Here is a 24,161-nt window from a genome sequence, read left to right as displayed (position 1 = left end):
CCACAGACTGTAAGGCTAATCTTGGATGCAATGAAAATCCCTTTCACCACATTCCAAATCATAAACAATCACTGTATGTTGATATCACCATATTCCAAATTTCACCAAAACCTCCTTTTAAGCATGGGGTCTTAAAAGTGTGAAAAACTGTCTGCACATTTCAAATAAATTAATTTCAAATTTAGTCCATCACCCTTTTCAATGAGCAAGTTAGAATATACTTGATTCATATTTCAAGCCAGGCGCCATCAAGCCTAACACTTCACTTAAAGTCATGTTAGAAATAAGACACTTTATTTAAGAGTATTCAGCAAAATCTTTGGTTCTCTTGCTTATCTGACCTATCTAGCTCATCCAAAGCTTTACAGCAATTGGGTCATGTAAGAACACAGGCTTGGGAGATTTCCTGGCTCATATATAACCAGATCAATAAACCACATGCCCAATTCACTGGACACCAGTCTATTTTGAAACAAAGCAAATCACAAGGCTGTCAGCAAACTCACACTTTGCCTACATGCAGCCAAGCAGACTTTTACATCAGTTAGATTTTAGAGATAGCTGCGGACAATTACTGTTTTCCACTGTGGTTAAAATATCTTCCCAGTGGGACAAGCCTCTTGTGGATATTACTGGAAAATGAAAGTATAATTCTATTTAAGGTTAAAATTACATTAATAAAAATATCTGTTGCTAGAACTTCTGTATTGAAGTCACTTCTCTCATTTCTAGAAGTAATATTTACCAGACAGTTCCGTATCCAAGTGGCAGGGCAGCTGGTTGGCTCTGTCTTCCATCACGTTGTTGGTCGTTTCCAAAAGGGGCTTTCCTCACATTTCTCAGTTCTTTACTACCCTCAGCTCATGCATGAGCACCACGAAGCACAGTGGTAGCAGGGGAATCTGGAGCTCTGAGGCTGCCCATGAAAACTGGGGCAACCAGCAGAGCTCCCAGCTTCCCGATGTTCTCCAGAGGCAGGGAGGGAGGCACGCAGAAACCTGAGATTTTAACGTGGGAGGTGCAGGCCTACCGGGGGGCAACCCATGGTTGCACATGCAGCCTAGTAAAAGGAACCCAACCCCCTCACAGTCCCTGTGGAAAACAGGCTGGGATAAGGGAAGACAGGCTGGCAATGCAGCCTAGTAAAAGGAACCCAACCCCCTCACAGTCCCTGTGGAAAACAGGCTGGGATAAGGGAAGACAGGCTGGCAATGAGATGAGGTTTCCACGGCCACGCCGGAAGAGGGGCAGAGGAGCCCGGCGGGCCTCAGCCCAGTGGGCGCTCCGTCCTGCAGGTTAAATCCGCAGCGTCACAGGGCCTCCCGAGCAAATCCCCTCAGCACCTGGTGCTCACCGGAGTTTCGCAGCCTCCATGAGCAAAAGTCCGTAACTCCTTTCCACAACGACCTGTGTTCCACCTCAGGTTTCCAGCCTCCAAGAACACTAAACAAGGGGAAACTGAGCCCAGGAAAACCAAACTCGGGAACTTGCCCTTGCCTAGAGGACTAAATCCGTTGGTGCCACCGCTGGGAGCACCGTTCTGAGATGGCCGCTCCCTGTGGGAGGCAGACGCCCGCAGAGAAAAGTTCCTCAGGGGAGCGGGAAGGAAGCGCGAGGAGGATGGCCGGGTCCCTCAGCCCGCCGGCGGGAACCCCTTCCCGTGCCAAGGCTGAGGGCCTGGGGCCACCTTGTGGCTAATGGCGCGGATTGCGCTAATTTGCTTTAATTTGCTTTAATTCGCGTCTTCTGCCCGCGGCAGCAAAAGCCTTGGCCGTGGCGTGGTGCCCGCCGGTGTCCTGGTGTGCTTCAGGAAGCCGAGTGCCTCCGGCTGCTGGCTCAGCTCTGTCCAGGCTCCAGCTTCCTCAGGGTTTCCTGGGAGCCATCCAGCTTCCCAGGGTTACGTGTCCTCTGGCTGCCCTCCTCAGATGCTGGGGCTACAGCACTTAAAAACACAAGCTCTTTTGAGTTTTATTTCTTTTATTCAAACACCCTGGAAACTAGGGCCCCTGTTCGTTGACATAACACACCGATTCCGTTTCCACCACTCAGCCCTTCTTCCATTCACAGGAAAACCGAAATGACTGGCTCCTGAGCACCTGGAATGTAGCACAGAAAAAGACACGGACCTGCAGAGGCGAGGGAGAGCTTCCCATGATCCTTCTCTTGCAAGAAGAAAACACAAATCCACATGCTCCTCTCAGACCCCAGGAACAGCCCAATGACTCATCAGACAGATGACACTTCTGTCTGAGAGCTGGCAGTGGCTCCAGCAGAAGGTGGCATTGCACTCGTCACCAGGATTTACCGCTCAGAGGAGCCTCTAAACCACTGCTTTGTTTTTTGCTTCCTACCCTAACCAAGCTTCCTCTCCTCTGGCCACCCTCCCATATCACTGTGCCAGTGCAACAGACCCAGATGCCCAGCACAGCTCGGCTGACACACATCTCACCTAACATGCTGTTGGCAAGGAATGCCAGTGGGACAAAATAGAGACAGAGCAGATCTAGTCAGGAAAAACACAGATTTAATGGAATGAATGGAGAAGTTCCCAAAGTCCATGCTGGAGCCACAGCTCTGAGACTCTGACACTCTTTACTCCAGGGTCAGTCCTTCCTTTCTGCCCGCCAGAAGCCTGGGGATGCTCAGGAACACTGGTGCTTGATGTGCTCCTTCAGAGGTCTCAGGGAGAGAATTAAGGTGCATTGCTAACTCCACACAGACCATCTCCATGGCAGCCTCTTCCTCAGCCCTTCAAATCTTCCAGAGAAGGGAGCTCAGCCCAGAAATCCCTCTCTTCTTGGCGAGGGAAGAATCCTTGCTTTATCCAAGAGGTGGCAAAGGCTGTATAGAAGCCATCCTGGGGGGAGGGAGGGAGAGCCACACTGGTCCTAGCAATGAGACTCAAGCTCTGTCAGCGTCAAGAGGCCATCTCTGGTGGAGGGAAGGGCCTGTCCTGTGCCCGGCCTGGAAGGCAAATCCTCAAGTGGGCAGGTGAGTTGGCGGAACCTCTGGAAGGCAAAGACAGGCACTAAACACAGCTGCAAGGACAAAAAGTGACCTGGGCCCTCACCTACCAGTCACTGGTTTCATTCAGCCAGCCAGGCCCAGCTGCAGATCCGGTCCATAAATGCCAGAGATGTCCAAAATAAGGACAGTCAGTGCTTCAGGAACTGAGGGGATACACTCATCTTCCAACCACTCATCCCAAGGCAAGCACTGAGAACATGATATATCTAACACAGGGATAATGGAGGAAAGCTCTGTCCTCCATTTGCTCCAGGCCAGGGCTAGAAAACAGTGCAAAGGAAGGTTGGTGACCAAGTACCTCCAGGTCATGCCCTCCATCAGCACGGAGCCTGTGCACACAGGATTGGCTTTAACTGGGACAAGTTCATATGGGGTTACTCTCATACCACATCGTGCTGTGCAGCCTTGCCATGCCCCTGCAGCTGTTTCCACTCCTCCCTGTCTGTGCTGGACACAAGGGTCAGGGGCCCATTGCTGTCATGACCCATTCTTGAACACTTGCAGGAGGCAGGGAATGAGAGGGAACCTGGGGGTTCAGGACTGTTTGTGAAACCTCACCCTGAAACCATGAGCTGTGTTGGGGATGGAATGCTCACCTGGAAGCAAGGCCTGGTTTTCTAGCTTCCTGCCCCTCCAGTGTAATACAGGGCAACCAGCAATGCATCACCTTGAAAGCAGGACGGACCCAGAGCACTAAGACTGATGAGAACTCCAAATTCCCAGTGATCCCCTCCATTCCAAATCTATGGCCTCAGCAGAGACTGGTAAACTCAGCTGACCATAATGCTCAGGGGATCTGGAGCTTTCTCAGAGCAAGTCCTCAAGCCTCAGGTAAGGGCAGCATGGAGACCATCTTTATCCTCTCCATCTAATGACCTTTTTCCTGGTGGTACTTGCCAAGAGACAGAGAAATGAAAGAAGGGTACCATGAGGCAGCAGCCAGCTTGGAGTAGCTCTCCAGCAAGGCAGAACTTTAAAAAAACAGGTCTGTTACAGAAATTAACTCATTTAATTCATTTATTCTGGGCTCCTTGCTAATCAACCTGCAACACACAAATGATTCCACTGCAGGGCTGGAGTTCAATACAAGCACAGCCCATGCCCTGATCCTAGAGCACCAACCTCACCTCTCTGAGGGAGCCCTTGATGGTGGAGAGTTTGTAGACGATCCAGAGAGGGATGCACACCATGGAGGAGAGGGCCAGCAGCCAGCCCAGGGTGTCTCCCCACCACGGGTACACATACTTCTTGTTGTACGTCAGTGGGGTGTATTTGATCAAAGAAAACAGGAAGGTTGCCTGGCAAGGTGAAAGACACCAAGAAAAAAAAGAGAAAGAAAATCAACACCATGAGCAAAGAGAGATCTTCCTGGTGAAGTCTGCACAGAGACTCGTGGTAAAAAGGAGCACCTCAGGGCAGCAACAGAGGAGACATCCGTTAAACAGGGTTTGCTGGGACAGCCCCCACGGGCAACACGGGTCATGGTATCAAGGAGCTTGTCCCACTAGCAAACACCTCTGTCACAGCTGAGCCCCACCTGGCTCCCAAAGCTACAAGCACAAAAAAAAAAAGGCCCCCATGGTCCAGGCCACATAACCCGCTATACATATGCACGTCCCTCTGTATATCTGTAGGTGTCTGTATCTCAGAAGCACCCAGCTCTGCCCATCTTCCTCCCCACAGCTCTTCCTCCTGTGTGTCCTCACCATGCAAACCGCAGGGGTGATGAAAAGCCAGCAGTATTTGATGATGGGCCATGGCCGGTAGCCGATCATATCTTCAATGTTATCGTAGAATCGCTCAGCACCTGCAGAAAGAGGGCAAGTGTGGGATCCCTCACTGCCACCAGGGAAGGAGGGCAGCAGGGTCTGCCTGTCCACAGTCCTGCTTCACCACTGTTCAGGCGGCAACAGCCTCAGCGTAGCCAGCAGTCAGGTCAGGGAGCTCCTCAGGAGCGTGGCCAGCTTTGGTCTTTGTCCTGGAATAACTTCCTACCCCCCAGAACAGCTCAATAGGTCAGCAGGGCCAGCCCCTCAGCATCTCCAAGGCTAGGACCTCAGCCCAGGTTTTACCCATACCTGATGAGCATCAAGACTGAGAGAGGGCTCTTTAAAAGGTTTGAGTCACAAGCCCTCTGAACACAGGTTGAGAAAAGATTTTTCAGACACTCCAATTCCCCAGGGAAGGAGGGTCTCAAAAGCAGGAGTGTGTAGGAACATGCAAGGGATATCTGCCAAGCAGATCCCCCAGGGTGTTCCTGTGAGGATGTCCCTGCCAGCTGAGTCCAGGAGCACCAAAGCAAAGGTTTAGATTCTGCCTTGCACTGCGAAGCAATTACCAAGTTGAGCTACCAACCAGCATTTAGAAAATGAACCAGACAAGACCATGAGATGCCGGAGCTATGGACCCCCCCTAGTTTATACTCACCATAGACCCAGGCGATGCAGAGTGTCTCAAAGATGGCCACAAAGAGCAGGCACATGCCACTGGCAGCATAGTAATCAAAGAGCTGGAAGACGTACATCCCACCCTGGGAAGGCCCAAGTGGGCAGCAAGGTGAGAGAGAGGGGAGAGGAATCAGGCAAAGAGCTAGAGCCAGAGCAGGAAACAAACTCAGTTATCTTCCCCAGAGCTGGAGGCATCTCCCCCTCTGGGATAGGGTTTTAGCCTACAGAAAAGGCTTCACAGAGACACGCAGCAACCCTGCTGCTCTCAGGAGTCTCTGCAGCCCTTCATTTCAATGCAGGGCAGCACAGCAGACAGCAACTGACTGCCAGAGATTGTGGGGGTGCTTTAGAAGACAAAACCTAGGCAGCTCTTGCAGCTGGAAGTGAGGATGTGAACCCCCTTTACAATACACATTCCATCTGATTGACTTTAAAGTCCCAGTTTGCAGAAGGAAATAACTGCATGCAGCCTGGCTGTTTCACTGCCTAGGTTTGCAGGGCTGCCTACAAAACAGGCCTGTGGGTAAGTCCAGGCACAATGTTGCATGTACAACATCAGAGACAGCTTTTCCAACAGTTATGCCCAAATGAAAACAGAAAGTGCCAAGAGCATTCCAGCACTATCAATCCACACACGCATATTGCTAGGCAGAGTTAAAAGTTTTAAACAAGAACAGTTTGGCTCCCAGGCAATTAATCACAAGGATAATACAGAGGATATCAGTATAATAGAAAAGGGGTGCACTCAGGCCTGACAAGTTTCCTTATAGCAAATGTTCCTGTAGCTCCATTCAGAAAGAAAGAGAAGGACAAGGACACTCCCCTTCCCATGCAACAGGCTACAGCTGTAAAGGTTTGGTCTGTGTCAAGATAAATTTACAAATAGGCTGTCCAGAGCTCCTGCTATCAGGCTCGGCAGAAGAAGTATGAGGACTGTGACTGGCACAAGGGGTAAGGGCTGGAAGGGAGAAGATAAATGGCATGAGAAAGGCAGGGCAGCCTCCTGCAGGTCCAGGGCAGCAAGATGGGACACAGCAGCAAGCTCTCAGCCCCAGTGTAGACCTCACCACCCACCAAGCACCATGCAGGTGGTCTGAGCCCAAAATACCTCTGTGAGCATCACCAAGCCAACCAGATATGAGAGGATGGAGACCAGCAGGATGAGGGTCTCCCGGCGGTTCTTCTTGCGGAAGATGGTGGGGTACATGTCCACAAGAGCTGTCACAAGGCTCTCCACGCAGACAAACTGCAAAAAGCAGAGATCCCACCTCTGTCAGCCCATGCTGATCAGCTTCCCAGCCCCGCTGGCTCCCCCTCAGCCAAGCTGAAGCCTGTCCTGAAGAGACAGTGGCTTTTCTCTGGTAGGGAATCACTCCACTCCTGCAGCTTTACCTGGCTGTCCAGTCCCAGCAAAACAACCATGAGGAAGAAGAAGCAGGCCCAGAGTGGGGAAAAGGGCAGCATGACCACAGCCCGAGGGTAGGCGATGAATGCCAGGCCAGGCCCTGCAGGGAGAAGGGCTTTCAGAGCAATGGCATGGCAGCAGAGCACAGCACAGCCGGTTCAGACCTGCCTGAGGCAGCCACCCAGCCAAGGCACAGCTTGTGGCCATGCAGCCTCTCACTCCAGGAACACCTGTGAAACTCAGGCTCCTAAAGGAGAAGCAGGAAGGGAGGTAAGGGGACATGGCAGCCTCTGACTGCTTCGCTGTTGCAAGGGCTGGGAGCCAGGAGAAGCCTATGAGCCCAGGGAGCACAGCACAAGCCCGGGCATATGCCATGCAGGCACCTCAGCACCCTCCCCACAAGACACAGCAGCTGCCTAACCCAAACCCTCACCCTTAGAGGCAGCTTTTATTAGGCCCAACCCACAGCTACTGCATCTCAGTACTTCATGAGCGTGCACTCATTTGTACTCATTTCTCTCTGCTTTTTGGAGGCAGAGAGCAAGGGATGGGAACCTGCAGCTGCAGGCATCCCCTGGTCGCTGGGGGCTCAAGTGGCAGCACCCCCACAGTCCCATCCCACCAGGGCCTCCACTCACCTGACTCGGCCACCTCGGCGATGGGCACACCCTGCTCCTCTGCCATGAAGCCCAGGATGGAGAAGATGGCAAAGCCAGCCACAAAGCTGGTGCCGCTGTTGAGGAAGCACAGGGCCACACAGTCCCTGGGAGAAGGGGGCAAAGCATCAGCCAGGTATGACCCACACCCCATGGCAGCCCCCCAGGGCAGCTCCCGCTTTTCCATCCCAGCCAGCGTGTCTCTCCTAATACACCTGCAGCTTGACTCAGCACCAGGAGCCGCAGAAAGATGCCCCAGGCTGGACAATACAGCAGGACTCCCCCAAGGGAAGCCTTGTCCAAGGACAGCATGAAGATGCATTGCTCACCTAAGTTCCTTGCTTGTGGGATAGTCTTCCTGCACAACTAAATGTCAGGGGTTTTTCTTTTTTTTCCTCTCTCTCCCCTGGTCCCTCCTGTAGCAGCATGTAACAATTTATTTTTGTCTGAGAAGGGAACATTTTTTTTTCCTTAATAGATTTCTCAGCCCAGCTACAGTCTTCTGGGTTCTCAGCACTACTAGGTATCTTCTGGTCTTTGCATTATGAGAAAAAGATAATCACAGCCATCCAATTTATTTTGTCTGATCTATTCCCTTTTGTCTCTGTTTCATCTCATTCTCATCCATCAGCACTTTAAACTGAACATCTCTTATCTATCCAATTCTTTTTCACGCTCGAGTCTGCCTAATCCTCTTGTGACTGCAACCCTGGGGACAACAATAACATTTGCAGCATCATTCTGAGATATTCTGAACCAAACTGAATGCACCCCTTCTGGCATTTCATGACCTGCTCTGACTTTATTAAATGCTACTCTGTAAATCCAGTGTGACTTTTCTGTATCAGTCTTCAGTTATATAGCATTTTTGGGGCTTCATGCTCCGGCTTGCATGTTAACTAGGTCAGAGCCCCTGCATCATACAAATTCAAATTATTCCTTCCAAAGCACAGCCTTTGGCATTGTCAAGGACTGCACAGCACCCAGCACCATTGCTTTGCCTTTGCATTTGGTTTCTAAGGCCCAATGAATCTCCCAGCTGGATAGAAAGGCCACACTCCACCAATCCCAGCTACCCAATGGGAAGCCCAAGCCAGAACCTCATTTCTCCAGTTGCTATAAACTGCCTGCTCTCCACTCAAATTATATTCTCAGTAATTTGATACAAATTCTCACATGTTTCAAATAGTTCCTCGTCCTTCCTGGTGTTTCTCCCTCTTTCCCCTGGATGTATCCATGACAGGTCAAACCCTCCTTGGAAAGGCATGGGCTGGAAGGTGTTCTCCCATTATCTGGAAGGTGGGAAGGGGTGTCACGGTAGAGAGTAAAATGAGGGGATGGCCAGATCAGAGAGATCTCTGCAGATTTACACCTGAAAGGGAGCCAGGAAGATCTGAAGAATTCCCTTGTTTTGACAGGAAACAAGAAATGGTCGATACTCTTTGATGCCATCTTGGACCACTGCCATATGAATGATGGTTCTTTTCCAGGTCACCAAAGGTTATATCTGGCCTGGTATAACAAAAATGGGGCACCATACTGATGTCCCTCTCCCCTGCTAAATCCTGGTTCTGTCTTCTTATCCAAAATAAGCCTGTAAAGCCCAGGACTAACTCATTAAAACTGGGTCCATGCCTGGGAAAGCCTAGCCAAAGGTTTGACACCAAAACTAAGACCAGCGTTCCTAGAAAAGCCAAACAGCACATAGTGTTAAAAGCACAGCACCATATGCAGACGGAGGTCTCTCCCCTTTCTACAGCAACTCCAGCTGCAGTTACAAAAGGTCTTTACAACCCTGTTGCTGAGCAGCCCCTGTCATTATCTCCATGTTACACATTAGACCAAAGGCTAATGTCCAAGGACACGTTGAAGGCCAGAAACAGATGCATTATCTCTTCTTTTCCTACAGCTTTTTCTCTCAAAACTGAATGTGGGAGAAGGGACATGAAAAGAAACAGGCATCCTAGCTCAGCTGTTGTTGGAGAGGCAGCCCTGCAGCAGGAATGAACTCCTAAAGTGAAGAAAGATGCCAAACAAGGATCATGTAGCCAGTGGTGTGCCTGGACCTTTGATGGCAACAACCACAATTTTGAATTTAAAAGATGGAGGGAGAAAGTGCCAGGAGCAACCCAATCAGCACATAAAGTATGGGAAGAGAGGTGGTCTCTTCTCACACAAGCCTTTTAACCCAGAGGATGAATACACCTACAGCAATATGAGTTTATTTTCACTGGACCACTTCAACTCAGCAGCCTGATTCTATCTGGCAACCTGGTCCATCTCTGTTCCTGCAGTCCAGCATGCAATAAACCATCTGCAGGCTCGTATGTAACCATAAATGGCACACAGGAACCCAGAGCACTAACAGCTCTGCCAGTCACTGGGTCCAAATGAACCACAGAAGGATAAATCACAAGGTGAAAGGACTCCAGTTGAGAGCCATTAGATTTCACAGTTCTGTGGCTGCTTGTGCACCCATGTAATAAGGGAGGTTGCAGTGTGGGTTGGGGTCACAAAGTTAGTAAAGAGGATCTGCCTTTGCAGAGTGTGGAAGAGGAGACAGACAGACAACTCCCTTGGGTATAAATCACAGAGAACTGGATTTGGGGAGAAAACACCTGCAAAGAGTTTTCCTATGCCCCAAGTAGAAACAGAAATCATGACACTTCCAAAGGCCAACAGCCTCCAGCAGATCCCTGATGTTCAGAGAGGGGAAGGCTCGAGGCAGCAGTTACCTGTAGCAGTTGTTATGGTATTTGTTATAGCTGCCCAGGGCTGTCAGGCATCCCAGACAAATTGCATACGAAAAGAAGATTTGAGTGCCTGCATCCATCCAGACCTGCAAGGGAGATGCAAACACAGGTGAAAAGACAAGGCCAGCACAGACACTGCACAGATGGGAATAGGAAGAGCCCGAAGGCTGCTGTAAGCACCAGAAAGGCCAGCAGGACTCTGCATTGAAACAAGCCTTTTCTAGGTGCAAGTTTTACAGTGCCAGGAATTACAGTGCTCAGTGAGGCACCGGGGGGAGCTAGGAGTGCCAAAGGGAAGGGATACATCAGGAGCCTCATCCACCCAAGTCACATATAGCTCTTCATCACCACCTCTTTCTTTCTTTGACAAATTTGCAGCACCCTGTGACACTCAAGAGCCTTCCAGCAAGAGGAGAGCTGAAGGAGCCCTCTGCCACCAGAGGAAGGGTATTTGATTTGGGCAAGCCTAGTCTCCCGCTGGCCAGAGCAGGTACATACAGCTTGTGGTGGTGGCCCTTCCCTCCAAGACATAACAGAAAGACTCCAAAACTTAAAAGAAATTCAACTGGGGAGGAATACTAGAAATAAACAGAGTAGATTTCAAAAGACAGTTCCTAAAAGAACATACAAGAAGACTGTTATTCCCATGAGGCCCTTTGCTCTCACTGTCAATAACACAGCCCAGGGCTCTAAGGCTGACATTTGTCAACGCCAAATTTCATCTGAAAGCCTAGCTGTGTTCAGTCACCAGTTCAGCCACTGTCACTGCCTTCTGCAGACAACAGCAAAAGCAGGAACCAACGGTGAGGAATGAAGCAATGACAAAGATTATTAAATAAGCCTCTGTTCTCTAAGATCATTTTTTCCTAGGGGTTTTATAAAACAGAGATAAGACAATCATTCAACCAAAGCTGAAGGGTAGTCACATTGTCAAGGCAAAAGAAAACCAGAAATAAAGTATTGCTGGGACAACTTTATAAGAAAAGTCTTCATTTGACTGCACTCTCCTCTCCCAGAGTGGCAGTGCCAGAAAGCCCTCAGGCAAACGCCAGCCTTGCCCCAGAGCCCCTCTGAGAAGAACCCGAGCCAATGGAAAGCACCACAGTGCTTTCCACAGGTTTTGATGACTTCAAATCACACCCGTATCTGTCAGCCAAGACATCATGTCCTCAGGCGATGGTCAGCTGGGCAGCACCTGCCCAACCATCCCTGTTGCTCAGGCTGCCCTTACCTTACATGGTTCTGCCTTTCCTCTTCCATACTGGCCAAAGTACAATCATGTGGTAAGAGATTTTGCTTTATATTTACTTCTTCCTCCTGGGCTGATGGGCCTTATGAAGGCATGTTCCAATCCCTTTAACTGTCGTTTTCCCAGAAGAAATTCTGGATTCAGCTCAAGGCACAGATGCACAGAATAAATCCTCGCCTCATCCACTGCTGCAAACACCAGCAGGGAGAGAAGGCGAAGTGCTGCTAGGGCTAGGTTTGGTAAAACTGCTCTCCCTGACTGTGCTGCAAGCCACTTGTCTAACATTCAACCCCTCAACCATCACTTAAGTCCATGGAAACCCCGGACTCTGGGTTTTAGATCAAACAGGGAGCAAGCTCAAATCTCTGATTTGTAGAATAGGAAGGGACAGGTGATAAGATGGGACTGGAAAAACTAATTCAAGGCACTAGGAAGTCAAAAAAGTAATTGACCTTGGCATATTTTACTATTTTTGGAGATGAATGGGAAGATGGGTTTAGAGAGCAAGGTATTAATTTTTTCAGTTGAAAAATATTAGAAAAAGATCAAAGCTCTTTTAAAAAATTATTTCTAAAGCATCAGTGTGCTCGTGGGCAGTAAGGGCACAGCTTTCATTTTGCAGCTACATTTCAGGCACAGCAAGGCACTAAGGTGAGCTAGACCAGCAGACACCTTTGCCTCTGTCATTCAAATATCTTTGCACAGAGTGGGATCAAATACTTTGTTAGGTTTGCTTTTTATTTTGCTGTTCATTGTTAGAGCTCTTGTTTTCCATCAGATTTGAGCTGAAACACACCCACTCATGGGGTTTGTAGCTCTTGTAGCTTAATTTGTCAAGATAACAGGACTTTTGCCATTAAACTGTCATTAGACTCAGTTGATGCTTTTCAATCAGATTTAACAGTTGTCAGAAACCTGAAGGATATCGACGACCTATATGGACTGCACAACAGTTAGGGAATGGGAAAAAGACAGGAACTCAGGGTGCCCACTGAGCAGAAAGCTACAGGGAAGAAGAGTCAACCAGTGTTAAATATCACATAAATCACACAGGCAAAGGAGAAATACCCCTCAGGCAGGAAAAGAACGGGTGCTTTACCAGCCACGGTGGAAGCCAAATACCAAGAGGCCAAGCTTCATTAGCTCTGTGGCTTTATGACGTGGCTCATTTCTAAAATCCAGCCATAACCCTGACTGTGTAGCAGAGACCAGCATGGGGTCAGTGGGCTCCTCTCTTCACTGCCTGCTCTTCCCAGTCTCACACCTGTGGGGTGCACACCTGGCTGTGTGGGTGTCCGGCCCCAAAGGGATATCTTTAGGGAATACACGACCTGCCTTAGCATATGCTTTCGTTTGAAGCAAGGCAGCCTGTGGCTGAATCTGTAAATAAAGCTCAGCTTGACTTACAGAGCTTATGATCCTACTTAGCATGACTGTGAATGCCAGCTCAGGCTGCCTACACATTATTTTACAAATTACAAGGTTACTGCAGCTCTTGGGCCAAAGACAAGAGACATCTACAACCTTCCCAGTTTCCTTACAATTCTCAAATTGCTTGAGGGTCAAAGGACTGCCAAAGGACTGATGCCATGTGTGCTCCTGACCCACTGGCGATGGGGTCAAGCAGCAAGTCCCAGGACTGGGGGTTCACTGGGAGGGGAAGGGGTCCAGCCTCCTCCAGCCTCTCACCAGCAGCACCACTGCCCATCCAGCCCCACAGGGCTCATGGGGGCTACATGGACCACTCACAAAGAGCAACTCAAACCTTTTCCCCCCAGCCTGATGCCTGTGCTCATTTCTCTCCCTGTAGTGTCTCAGAAAAATGGATTTTTTTCAGCTGTTCCCAGACCACTCTGACTAAAAGGCCTCACAGGGTCAGGCAGGACTTTCTTTCCACTGCAGATAAAAGTATCCTGCTGTTCTCTGGCCACTGCTCCCAGAGAGACTGGTAAAGTTTATCCTGTTCAGATTTTGCTGGCATATTGGCAGCATGGGTATTTTGATTTAATTATTGTCTGCATGTTTCTAAGCCATCTGCTTTATTTAATTCATAATTCAATTTCTTTGAACATGTTGTTTGCTCCAGTTTGCAATAGCCTCCTACTCTGTTTTTAGCCAAAACCTTTACACCTGAGCTGCAGTCATCCAAGATGCTTATGGCCATTCCTTCGTCCCTAATTTTCTCAGCAATATTCACTTTATTACATGTACTAGAATTTTATAGCTCCCAGTACCAAAACAGATCCTTTCTTAGGAAGTTCTCAAAGCACTTACAAGTAACAGAAAGGCCACTTTCGAGCAAAACGTTATTGAACCCTGGTGGATGCCATACATCAAATACAGGTGGCTTGCTGAGAAGCACTGAACTGTTCCCATCAGCAAGCAGAGACAGAACATCACAGAGTGGGTACGTGCCGTGTGGAGGGTCACGCTTGGTGTAATGCATAGCAGAGAGCAAAAACTAGTCAAGTCTTGAGCTACAGTTCAAGCAGCGTTTCTTTCGCTCACAACATCATGGCTCAGGAGTCAGCCTGAGGCACTGCCACTACCCACCAGCCACCCCACTGCAGCACACAAACACATCCCTGCCTTAGAAGGGGAGATGGTGACTCCTAAGGTTTTACTGCAAGACTCCCAGGGCACGATTTCCAGATGATTGATGCTCCCCTTCACTCAGGACTGGCCCACAGGCTCTCGCCCAAAGGTGCAGCCCACGTCCCACAGCGCTGCACCGGCACAGAGCTGAGACCCTGCTGCACAGCCCGGGGTAATGCTTCCCCCCAGCCCCATTCACCCCAGCAGAGAGGAGACAGCGAGTGGGTCACTGACATTTGTAAAGCGTTCCTGTTCTGTCTGCCCAGCCAACACCCAGCCAAGCATCATGGTCCCAATCCCGTGCCCCGTCTGCTTGGAAAATACTCCTCGGGAGTAAGAATGGAGCTTTGTTCCCCAGTTCATCTCCCTGTGCCAGCACTCGAGGCCCCCACAGTGCCCTGCCTGAGAACACTGATCTCACATTATCCCTGCACCTCAGGACACCTGGGGACCGGCGGGGGCATCGGGCACCCAGGAGCGCCCTCCCAGCGCTGGGGTTACTTTAAACACCGCGAGAAAATAGATTTCTGGTTCGTCCCAAGGAACGCAGCTGCGTGCCCCGGAGGTGCAAAGGGGCGAGCGGGGCTCCGAGGGTCGCTCCTTGCTGCCCGGGAAGCAGCACGGCTTTGCGGTCCTCCCCGCCCTGCTGCTGCGGGCACACAGACGGACAGACACACAGCCAGACAGCCAGCTTCATTCCTTCCTGCCGTGTCAGAGCTGAGATCAGGCGCAGCAGGGCTGGGAACAGGCATGGCACAGGGAGCGGAGGAAGCGTCCAAGGTAAATACAGCTGTGCTTGGCCCCACGGGGATGCCCCGCTGCAGCAAGGCGGAGCAGGACTCCAGCCCCTGTGGCACGCTGTGGGAGCATCACGCTCTCCCTGCCTGCTGCCCGGTGCCTGCTCTCTGTCCCCCACGGAGCGGAAGCAGTGCCCGGCCTCGCAGCCCCTGCCCAGGCCCGGGGAGAGCGGTGGGGACACGGCCACAGCCCACGGGCACAGGGCACAGCTCACAGCAGGAGCACACGGGCACAGAGCACACGGGTACAGCCCGAGCACACGGACACAGCCCACGGGCACAGAGCGCACGGGCACAGCCCACGGGCACAGAGCGCACGGGCACAGCCCGAACACATGGACACAGCAGGAGCACACGGGCACAGAGCACACGGGCACAGCCCGAGCACACGGGCACAGAGCACACAGGCACAACCCGAGCACATGGACACAGAGCACACGGACACAGCCCGAACACACACACACAGCCCACGGGCACAGAGCGTACGGGCACAGCCCGAGCGCACGGGCACAGCAGGAGCACACGGGCACAGAGCACATGGACACAGCCCGAACACACGGGCACAGAGCACATGGACACAACCCACAGACACAGCCCAAACACACACACACAGCCCACGGGCACAGCCCAAACACACGGGCACAGAGCACACGGACACAGCCCAAGGGTGCACGGGCACACGGATACAGCCCGAACACATGGACCCAGAGCACACAGACACAGCCCACGGGCACAGAGCACACAGACACAGCCCGAGCACACGGACACAGCCCACGGGCACAGAGCACACGGACACAGCCCGAGCACACGGACACAGCCCACGGGCACAGAGCACACAGACACAGCCCGAGCACACGGACACAGCCCACGGGCACAGAGCACACAGACACAGCCCGAGCACACGGACACAGCCCACGGGCACAGAGCACACGGACACAGCCCGAACACACGGACACAGCCCACGGGCACACGGACACAGAGCACATGGGCACAGCCCGAGCACATGGGCACAGCCCATGGGCACAGAGCACACAGACACAGCCCGAGCACACGGACACAGCCCGAGCACACGGACACAGCCCATGGGCACAGAGCACACAGACACAGCCCACGGGCACAGAGCACACAGACACAGCCCGAGCACACAGACACAGCCCATGGGCACAGAGCACACAGACACAGCCCGAGCACACGGACACAGCCCGAGCACACGGACACAGCCCATGGGCACAGAGCACACAGACACAGCCCACGGGCACAGAGCACACAGACACAGCCCGAGCACACAGACACAGCCCATGGGCACAGAGCACACAGACACAGCCCGAGCACACGGACACAGCCCGAGCACACGGGCACAGCCCGAGCACACGGACACAGCCCCCGCAGAGCATCGTAACAAACACCCGCCTGCAGAACGGGAAAGCTCCGCAAACCCAGCACGCTGCCTTGCGGCAAAGGCCTGCTGGGAAAACAATAAATACGGGGAACAGATAATATTTACGCGGCCTGTGGTCGCCCTCCCCTCTCCCAGGGAAGCAGCAGCGTTTGCTGGCCATGGAGCAGCAGCAGGAAGGGCCTGGATTTGGGGCTCTGACCCCTTCCCAGCATGGCTACAGGGGCCCACGGTTAACGCAGCAGGTGCCAGCCCTGCAAGAGGCACACATCTCTCATCCTCCCGTGGTGGCTGGAGGGGCTTATCCCGTGCTCAGCATTGACCGTAAGAGCTGCCCTAGTCCAAACCATGACCTCAGTGTTCTCCCTCTGCCGCCACGGGCAGAGGGGACAGAGCCCTCCCAAGTAAAACTGGGGGCATCTTCTCTTGCCTTCCCTTTCTGTCCTATCTGTTGGGAAGCAAGGGCCACGAGGGAAATCTGCAGGGACAAACACTCCAAAAACCAGTCATCAGGGAAATCGGTGAAAGAAAATGCGAGGGATGTAGGGAAGGATGTTCAGAAAGAAATGCACAACTCTGCTGATCATTGGCACCTCCAGTGCTTCTCCGCCCCAGGACTGGGATATAGCCCCCAAATTCAGGGGCCTTCAGCACATCTGGGATGGGTAGAAAGCAGCTTATCACAGAAGCATATTTCTTTATATAAAGACTGGATAAAGTACAAGCAAATACTGCATGGTGGGTGTTTGCTGGAAATTTCGAGAGGAAAATAAGAGTGGGAGGCTTTGAGAAACAATTGCTGATTTTCCAGAGAGACAGAAACTCAGCAGGCTCTGAGAACCTCTCCTCCTCCATTCTCACTCATTAAACCTAAGGAAATCTAGCTAAGAGACTTGATACCAGAGTGAAAGGACACTATTACATTTCTTCTCTTTAAAGCAAACCCAAACACACAAGACAGGCCTTTCTGCATCAAGCCCGTCCATCCTCTCTTTATATCTGTCTATCTAAACAGTGACTGGCAGTGATGTGAAAGCTTCCATTAACAGAAAGCCTGACAGCACCTGAAAAAAGTTCTTTTAATGACAAGTTTTACACACTTAAAACTTAGTTCTACTCTGAATTCCTCTCATTTCATCTTCTCACTGGTGGATCCCACTATGCATCCCTCTCCTTAATCATATTCATAAATTTCCAGAATTTCCAGCTGAATAAAACAATTGATAAAACTGATAAAAGCAAAAGGTTGAGTGATCGAAAGTAGAAATGGAAGATGACCCCAAGACCCTCTGTTGTTCCACACTGTGAAATACACAGGATACATCTGAAGCACAGCAACAGGGTCAAGAAGTGGGAAAAGACTTTGGGCCTAGTTATGGCTGACATGCCAACATCATAATATTAAATCATGTACATATGAAAACAGTGAGCTATGAGCTGTTTTTTTGATTTTTTTCTTTTTTTTTTTTTTAATTTAGGGACATGCAGTTCAAAATAGATGATCTCTCTGGTGGCTTTGCTGTTGCCTGCACATATTTGGGCATAACTGGTATTGATTATTCAACACCTTGGTTTGGCAGTTCTCTGTATGGTCTGATCTACCTATCAAATGTAATTCACTTACCATTCTAATTATAGGCATTTCACAGATTGAGGAAATGAAGATGCAGGAAGATTTGGGGCACTGTAGACTTTGCAGCCAGAAGAGGCCATCATTGATCAGCTCGACTGAGCTGTCATAAGGCAGAATTTCACAGTTCTGTCCAAGGTCACTTGGCAGGTGAAAAGCAATGATTTCCACACACCAGCTTGATATTCTGACATTTAATCACATCTCAGCTGTTGCTGCTCCCCTGGTAGGGTCTGATAAATAATTCATCCCCTCTTTTCACCTAGTTTTTCTTATACTTTACAAGAGCTTTGATTTTGTCCCCTTGTATATTGTTTGCCTTTTGTTTAAACCTCCCCTTGAGGTGCCTTCTCATAAGGCTCAGATTGGAAAGGCTATTTTTTTTTTTTTTTTTTTTTTTTTGTTATTTTCCAGAATCCCTTCCCAAGGACTAAAGAATCTTCTATTTTTCCAGGCATTGCAGGATTGCTGGTAAACAATTACAGCTCACTGTCCTTTGAGCACAAATCAGTTATTATCAACTTGGTCCCCATGGGATGGCAGGACTCTCACCACAGTCCCTACACAGAGACAGGGGGCACAGCCACACCTGTGGGGTTCGGGGCACTAACCCTTCCCTCTCTGATGGGAAGACACAAGAGGAGACTCGAGCCCTGCTATGCAAGTTCAGGAGGATGGTTAAAACATGCTAGAGGAAGGCAACCAGTGCTGCCAAATCCTGCTTTTCTCCCTCAGAAGCGAAGCGTTCATTGGGGAAAGTGGAGTGGGCAGGGAGAAGCAGGTTTTCCCCCCATGGTTCAGCAGAGTTTTCCTTCCCTGGTTCAGAGCCATCATCTTACTTTGAAGGGTTACTCTGCCTTTCCACCAGCATTATCTAGGCTGGAAGCCCTGCTTCTAAAGCACAAGCTGCAATTGAAAAAGTTTGTCAGGACAGACCTAATGAGGACACAGCTAAAACCAACCATGCCACGCCTGAGGTGGCTTAGTTCAGTCCCCTGGGCAACACAGCCACGGTAACAACAGGACTTTTCATATGAGAAGGAGCACCATTCAAAAATATTATTTCATTTCAGAAGCCTCTTGCTCCTCATCAGTGCAAAGGGAGACACAATTGCAGCAAACACAGACGTGTCCTCACGCCCTCCACGCTTTGTTGTAGCTTCATGCCGAGGTCCTACCCACAGCCAGCAGCGCTTCCGTTCCTATTCGCAGCATTAACAACCCGGGCAGCGCTGGTGCTAGACCAGAAAGAGTTAATGGGGTTACCAAGGGTTTTGCTGGCCTATTTTCCAGGCAGGCACCCTTTAATCTCCTTTGGAAACACCTTCACACAAAGGCTGGTACAGCAGCTCAGCTGGAGCCAGGATTTAACGTGGAAGAACGTGTCCCAAAGAGATTAAAAGCAGCAGTCGGGCACTGACCCTCCTGTCAAACAGGCAGGAATTTCTCACTGGGGATGGGGAGGAGAGGAAGGCAGCCAGGTGCCAGGGACCACTCCTGCAGCCTGCCACGGCTCCCACCATCCATGCGCCTGGCGTGCTTCCCAAGGAAGATGGAGCCAATATGCCAGGAGCAGGGCTCACCCCCACAAGCTGCTGGCACCCCAAGCACTGTCTGGTTACACAGCAGAGGAGCCTCCCCAGGAAACGGGAGGGATAGCTTGCACCACCCATGAGAAAGGATTAAATCCCCACTGCCCATAGCCCTGAGCAATTCAGACCCAACTCAGACAGGAAAACACGGGAACAGCACTGGAGGGCAAGAGAGCAGGGACTATCAGAAAACACACCAATATCACAGCTCTGCTTCACGGCCACAGAGGGGAAAAGAGGGGTCAGAAAGCAGAAATTGGAAGAGACTAGGAAAACAAAAAAGAGAATGAGGGCTGACAGAGGAATCCATGCAAGCACAGCTTAGCTGTTCATTCCCCCCCTCCACCTTACCTGAGGGTCCCCAAGGCGGCTGATGTCTGGATAAAGGTAAAAGAGGATTCCCTGGGATGCCCCAGGTAAGGAGACTCCCCTGATCAGCAGAACTATCAGCATGAGGTATGGGAACGTGGCAGTGAAATAAACCACCTGGAAGGAGCAGGAAGGGACAAATGTGAGAGAGCAGCACAGGCCAGAGCACACAGTGCCGGCCAGTAGCACAGCACTGACCCCTAGGCTGGGAGAGGTGGGCAGGGGACGGGCCAGGCTGCTTTGCTGAGCACCTTGCTGTCTCCTGCAGCAGAAAGAAAGGTGTTTTAAAATGCACTCAGGAAGCTTAGGACGTGCCATTGCATATCTGGAGCCAGGGAAAACCTTTCTAGTCCTAAGGGCGACCCAGACCCTGAGCCAGGCTGTCAGCAGGTGGGAGTCCCAGTGGGTCTGCTGAAGCCAAGGGTGTGATACCTACATGCATCAGAGAAGGAGCTGCCCCCAGTACCCATCTTCACATCCCTACTCCAAATAGTCTGAGTGACATATAGACAGTCTCTTCTCCACCCTTCGTGGCAAGGGTGAAGGGGTGTGCAGGTAATGCCCTGGAACATGACTGCCACTGAAGAGCCTCCAGGGACAATGCTGGGGGTCCCCAGCTCAGAGCTGGAACTGGCAAAGGGGTTGTGCCCAGCCCTGCTCACTGCAGTGACTCGCAGCCACCGCCTCTGGGTGACCCCAGTTCAGTCACCCACCGTGGGCATTTCAGGCACAGCGGGGCTGCACGCCTCGGAACTGCCACCAAGGATGCAGACCCAAACGGGACCTGGAACACGTGTCCTCTTTCTTTTTCTGCCACCAGCCCCACGAGCATTGCAGACACACTCAGGTAGGGTTAAAATCCTTCTCCTCTAGCAAAGGAGCTACATCCCTTGGGGGAAAGCTGGAAACCACTATCAGCTAATCCTTCCAGGGATTTCACCTCTAGAAAATGTGACACTCAGTCTGGGGACTACCAGGGTGCTTTCAGGACTGTTCAGGCTGTAGCATGCCACAATGACACCACGTTGCACTCTGTTTCCCACACAAACTGATATCGAGAGCTCATGCAACCTCCTCAACAATTCAAGTAATGTGATTAATCCTTTGGCATTGCTTCCACACCTTAAAGTATTATTGACCACCTTGAGAGGAGGTTGTTCATTATCATGCTAGGCCAAAAAAAGAAATGTTGCTTCTTCAGGTTTTTCCTGTGTGGACGTGCTGAGTGAGGACTTGCATCAGCATGCTTCACCTGAACGCTACCCTACAGCTCTTTTCTCAGCTCTGGCAGTTGTGCTCTGGAGAGCTCATCTCTGGAGAAAGTGCAAAATGTAATGATGTGAAGTGATCCATTTCTCACACCTGCCCATCCATCCAGAATAAGTTGTTTAAATTCCACCTAAAGCCCACCATCCCTTAGTGGGAGTCACAGGCTGTGACTCATCTTTGGCGGTTTCTGCATTAGGGAACATGCTACTGAGAACAAGCATATAATTTCCCTGGACAGTATGACCACTTCTGCTCTGCCCCTGGGTAATCTTTATGATCTGAGTAGTGATTCAAAGAGATTTTGTCTTCTGGATCCACTCTGGTAGACTCCCTCTGAATAAAGCAATGTCCAAAGCACCTGATTCTGCGAGTCCTCCCCCAAGTCAGGACACACACTCTCCAGTGATTCAGTTTTGTATTGCAGGACAGGATTTGAAAGATATCTCATCCTTGAAAAAACCCAGTGCTAGACTATCATCTCTATCTGCAGCTCCAGGTCTTCTATGCATTTCGTGTGCCCTGCTCTGTGTATCTCAGCAGTCATGGATAACACTGACACAGAGATCAGTGAAAAATACCTCCTTGCTGAGGCTCTGGATTGCCTGAGATGTGTGGAGCAGGTTCATCCCTGTCCCTCTGAACCTGCTTCCTGAACACTGTAGAAACCAAGGACAGGATCCTTCAGCACAAGTAAATGCCATCGTTCCCATAGTCTCAAGTTTTCAAGGAGCCTCTGATTTAGAGCTGTACAGTGACAGTAAATCAAATCTGCAGGTCCTGCAAGTTTAACCATCGTCACTGTATTTACCACACAGCCAAGGTCTTCCTTCAGGAAATAACAGGATGCAAGCCTAAGCTTTCTCAGCCCATGAAAGCAAGATTAAAAACAAAGATCATAAAAACAAGTCACTGTCTTTAGAACCTTAGTGTGTGTTCTTCCAGGATGCCGGGTTGCACATTCTTGGCTTAGTCTCTAAATAACATCATTTAGGAGCTCAGGGTACAAACTGGTACTTGTCTGGCATACGATTTGGATTCACATTTTGGTAACACCCTATGTGCTTCACAGCCCGTGTGAATTAGTGTGATAAGATTTCCACTCCACTCACACCTCCACCGAGACCAGAGGCTGAATTTGGAGAGTGTTTTTCTGGATTAAGTTTGCCAAGCTTCTATCTAACAACAGGAACATCTGGATCCAATCAGATATTACTCAGTGCTTGGCTCAGACCCAATCTTTTTTATTTTTTGGGCATTGTTAGGACTAACTACATCACTAGGAACCTTGCTGGGATCAGTGTGATCGTTCTGTCACATGCTGGTCAACAACATCCATGGTTTTATTTGAATCTGATCCACATGCCTCGGCAAAGTGGTTCCATCTGTGACAGCCTCCTGCCTGTGGGAGCACTCCTGGGGTCAGGCACTGCCTGTGCTGGAGGATGAGAACCACTGATCTGACTAGGGTGATTTCAGCTCAGGGTGTTTGACCCTCCACAGGCAAATCCTCAGAATTAAGGAATATTTCTTTCCCAGTGGGGTTATATTCCTACAGCCATCATTTTAGTCAGATTATGAAATACATGGAGGGCTGATAAACCTATGGACACTGTTGCTTCACTGAAAGAAGGTTTCTGTTTTCAAGATCTCACCATCACTAGCACTTCTTGCCAAAAATCACTTGCATTTGACTGAGAACTTGTATCTAAAATGGATGGCATTTGTTCTCAGGACTACCACACTACGTTTGCTGTATCTTAGTACATATTTGCTGTTATTAGACCGCCTCTGTTTTCTTTTACTAGGCCACCACGGCAAGCAGTTGCTCTTTTCTTCTAATTTTACTCCATGGAAACCAGAAAATATCCCTGCAAGCTGCTTGATTTCCCTGTCAAGTTTCATAATCCCAGACCATTCTGGAAGCAAGAGAAGCTGCTAACATCCATGCCATCAACTTGATGGGAACAGGTGCAGCCAAAATTTACACCCCGTCACACATGATGGCTTGTTTGAGACACGCAGAGAAGACACCATTTAGGAAGCACACTAAACCTTTTCATTTCCTTCTGTTCTTGCTGGCCCCAGACAAAGCTGGCTGGGAATGGGGTCAGGAGGCGGTAGCAGAAACTAAGTAATGGGGTCAGTGCAAATGAGAGTGGCACACTCTGTAACAGACAGCATGGAATGGAGCCGGACAGTCACAGCAGCTCTTCCCAAAAACATCCAAAGAAATAACTCTGTGGTGACCAGTGTGGGGAAAGAAAAAGGAGACCTTTATTGCTGGAGGACATGAGCAACTGTAGGAAGAGCTGGGACAAACAAAAAGCATAAAGCTCCTATGGTGCTGAGGCAGAGAGGGCGTTGGGGCCATCACGGTTACCTTTGTTTATGTCTAACGAATTTGAAGATTTTCCAGCTGTGCTTGCCAGCAGAGGCAAAAACATGCTGTTTGCTCATGCTGTGGTGGGAAGGAAGGAACGTGCAATCACCCCACAGGGAGGAAGACTGCAGGGTCTCCTGGGCCTGGGTATGCAGAGGGACTAGATGGGGGCATACACTTTGGAGGTTAATGCTCTGAGAGGCCTCAGTGCTCCCCCCCTTTCCTACCCAAAACCACAGAGCCTGGCTCACGCTGCTGCTGCACATTGAGCCCTACGGGCTCCTGCCAGCCTGCACAGACAGTGGCTCCCAGGGGACCTCAAGGACCTCTCTGAACCTATAAAAGTTGATTAGAACCAGTGCTGGGACCAAGGGAAGAGGCTTGACCTGAACCAAACACTCACCTTGCCCGTGGACTTGACCCCTTTCCAGATGCAGAAGTAGCAGATGATCCAGGCCAGGAGGAGACACAGAGCCAACTCCCAGCGGAGACCACCCAGGTGCTGGATGCCATCAGAGATCTTCAGCACTCGCCTCCTGCATGGGGGGAAGCAAAGGAACACGCAAGGGTCACTGATGCTGGCCACTAATGTTCCC

General features: G+C 50.4%; 1 protein-coding gene across 3 annotated transcripts in view; it reads right to left on the bottom strand.

The window, feature by feature from the left end:
- Positions 1-2,507: 2,507 nt before the first annotated feature.
- Positions 2,508-24,161, bottom strand: part of LOC120751962 (sodium- and chloride-dependent GABA transporter 2) — a 41,843-nt gene continuing 20,189 nt past the window's right edge. For all 3 annotated transcript variants that reach the window (XM_040062525.2, XM_040062523.2, XM_040062527.2), the window contains 10 exons: positions 23,969-24,101; positions 19,899-20,033; positions 10,271-10,374; positions 7,518-7,642; positions 6,867-6,979; positions 6,583-6,720; positions 5,455-5,557; positions 4,734-4,834; positions 4,155-4,325; positions 2,508-3,008 (listed from right to left, as the gene is read on the bottom strand). In XM_040062525.2, the coding sequence (XP_039918459.1) occupies positions 2,889-3,008; positions 4,155-4,325; positions 4,734-4,834; positions 5,455-5,557; positions 6,583-6,720; positions 6,867-6,979; positions 7,518-7,642; positions 10,271-10,374; positions 19,899-20,033; positions 23,969-24,101 (1,243 nt within the window). In that variant the 3' untranslated portion in view covers positions 2,508-2,888. The remainder of the gene's footprint in view (positions 3,009-4,154; positions 4,326-4,733; positions 4,835-5,454; positions 5,558-6,582; positions 6,721-6,866; positions 6,980-7,517; positions 7,643-10,270; positions 10,375-19,898; positions 20,034-23,968; positions 24,102-24,161) is intronic.

This window comes from Hirundo rustica, chromosome 4 (genome assembly GCF_015227805.2).
Source record: "Hirundo rustica isolate bHirRus1 chromosome 4, bHirRus1.pri.v3, whole genome shotgun sequence".
NCBI lineage: Eukaryota > Metazoa > Chordata > Aves > Passeriformes > Hirundinidae > Hirundo > Hirundo rustica.
The sequence above is the reverse complement of the archived record's forward strand: the minus strand, read 5'-3'. Positions and strand labels throughout refer to the sequence as shown.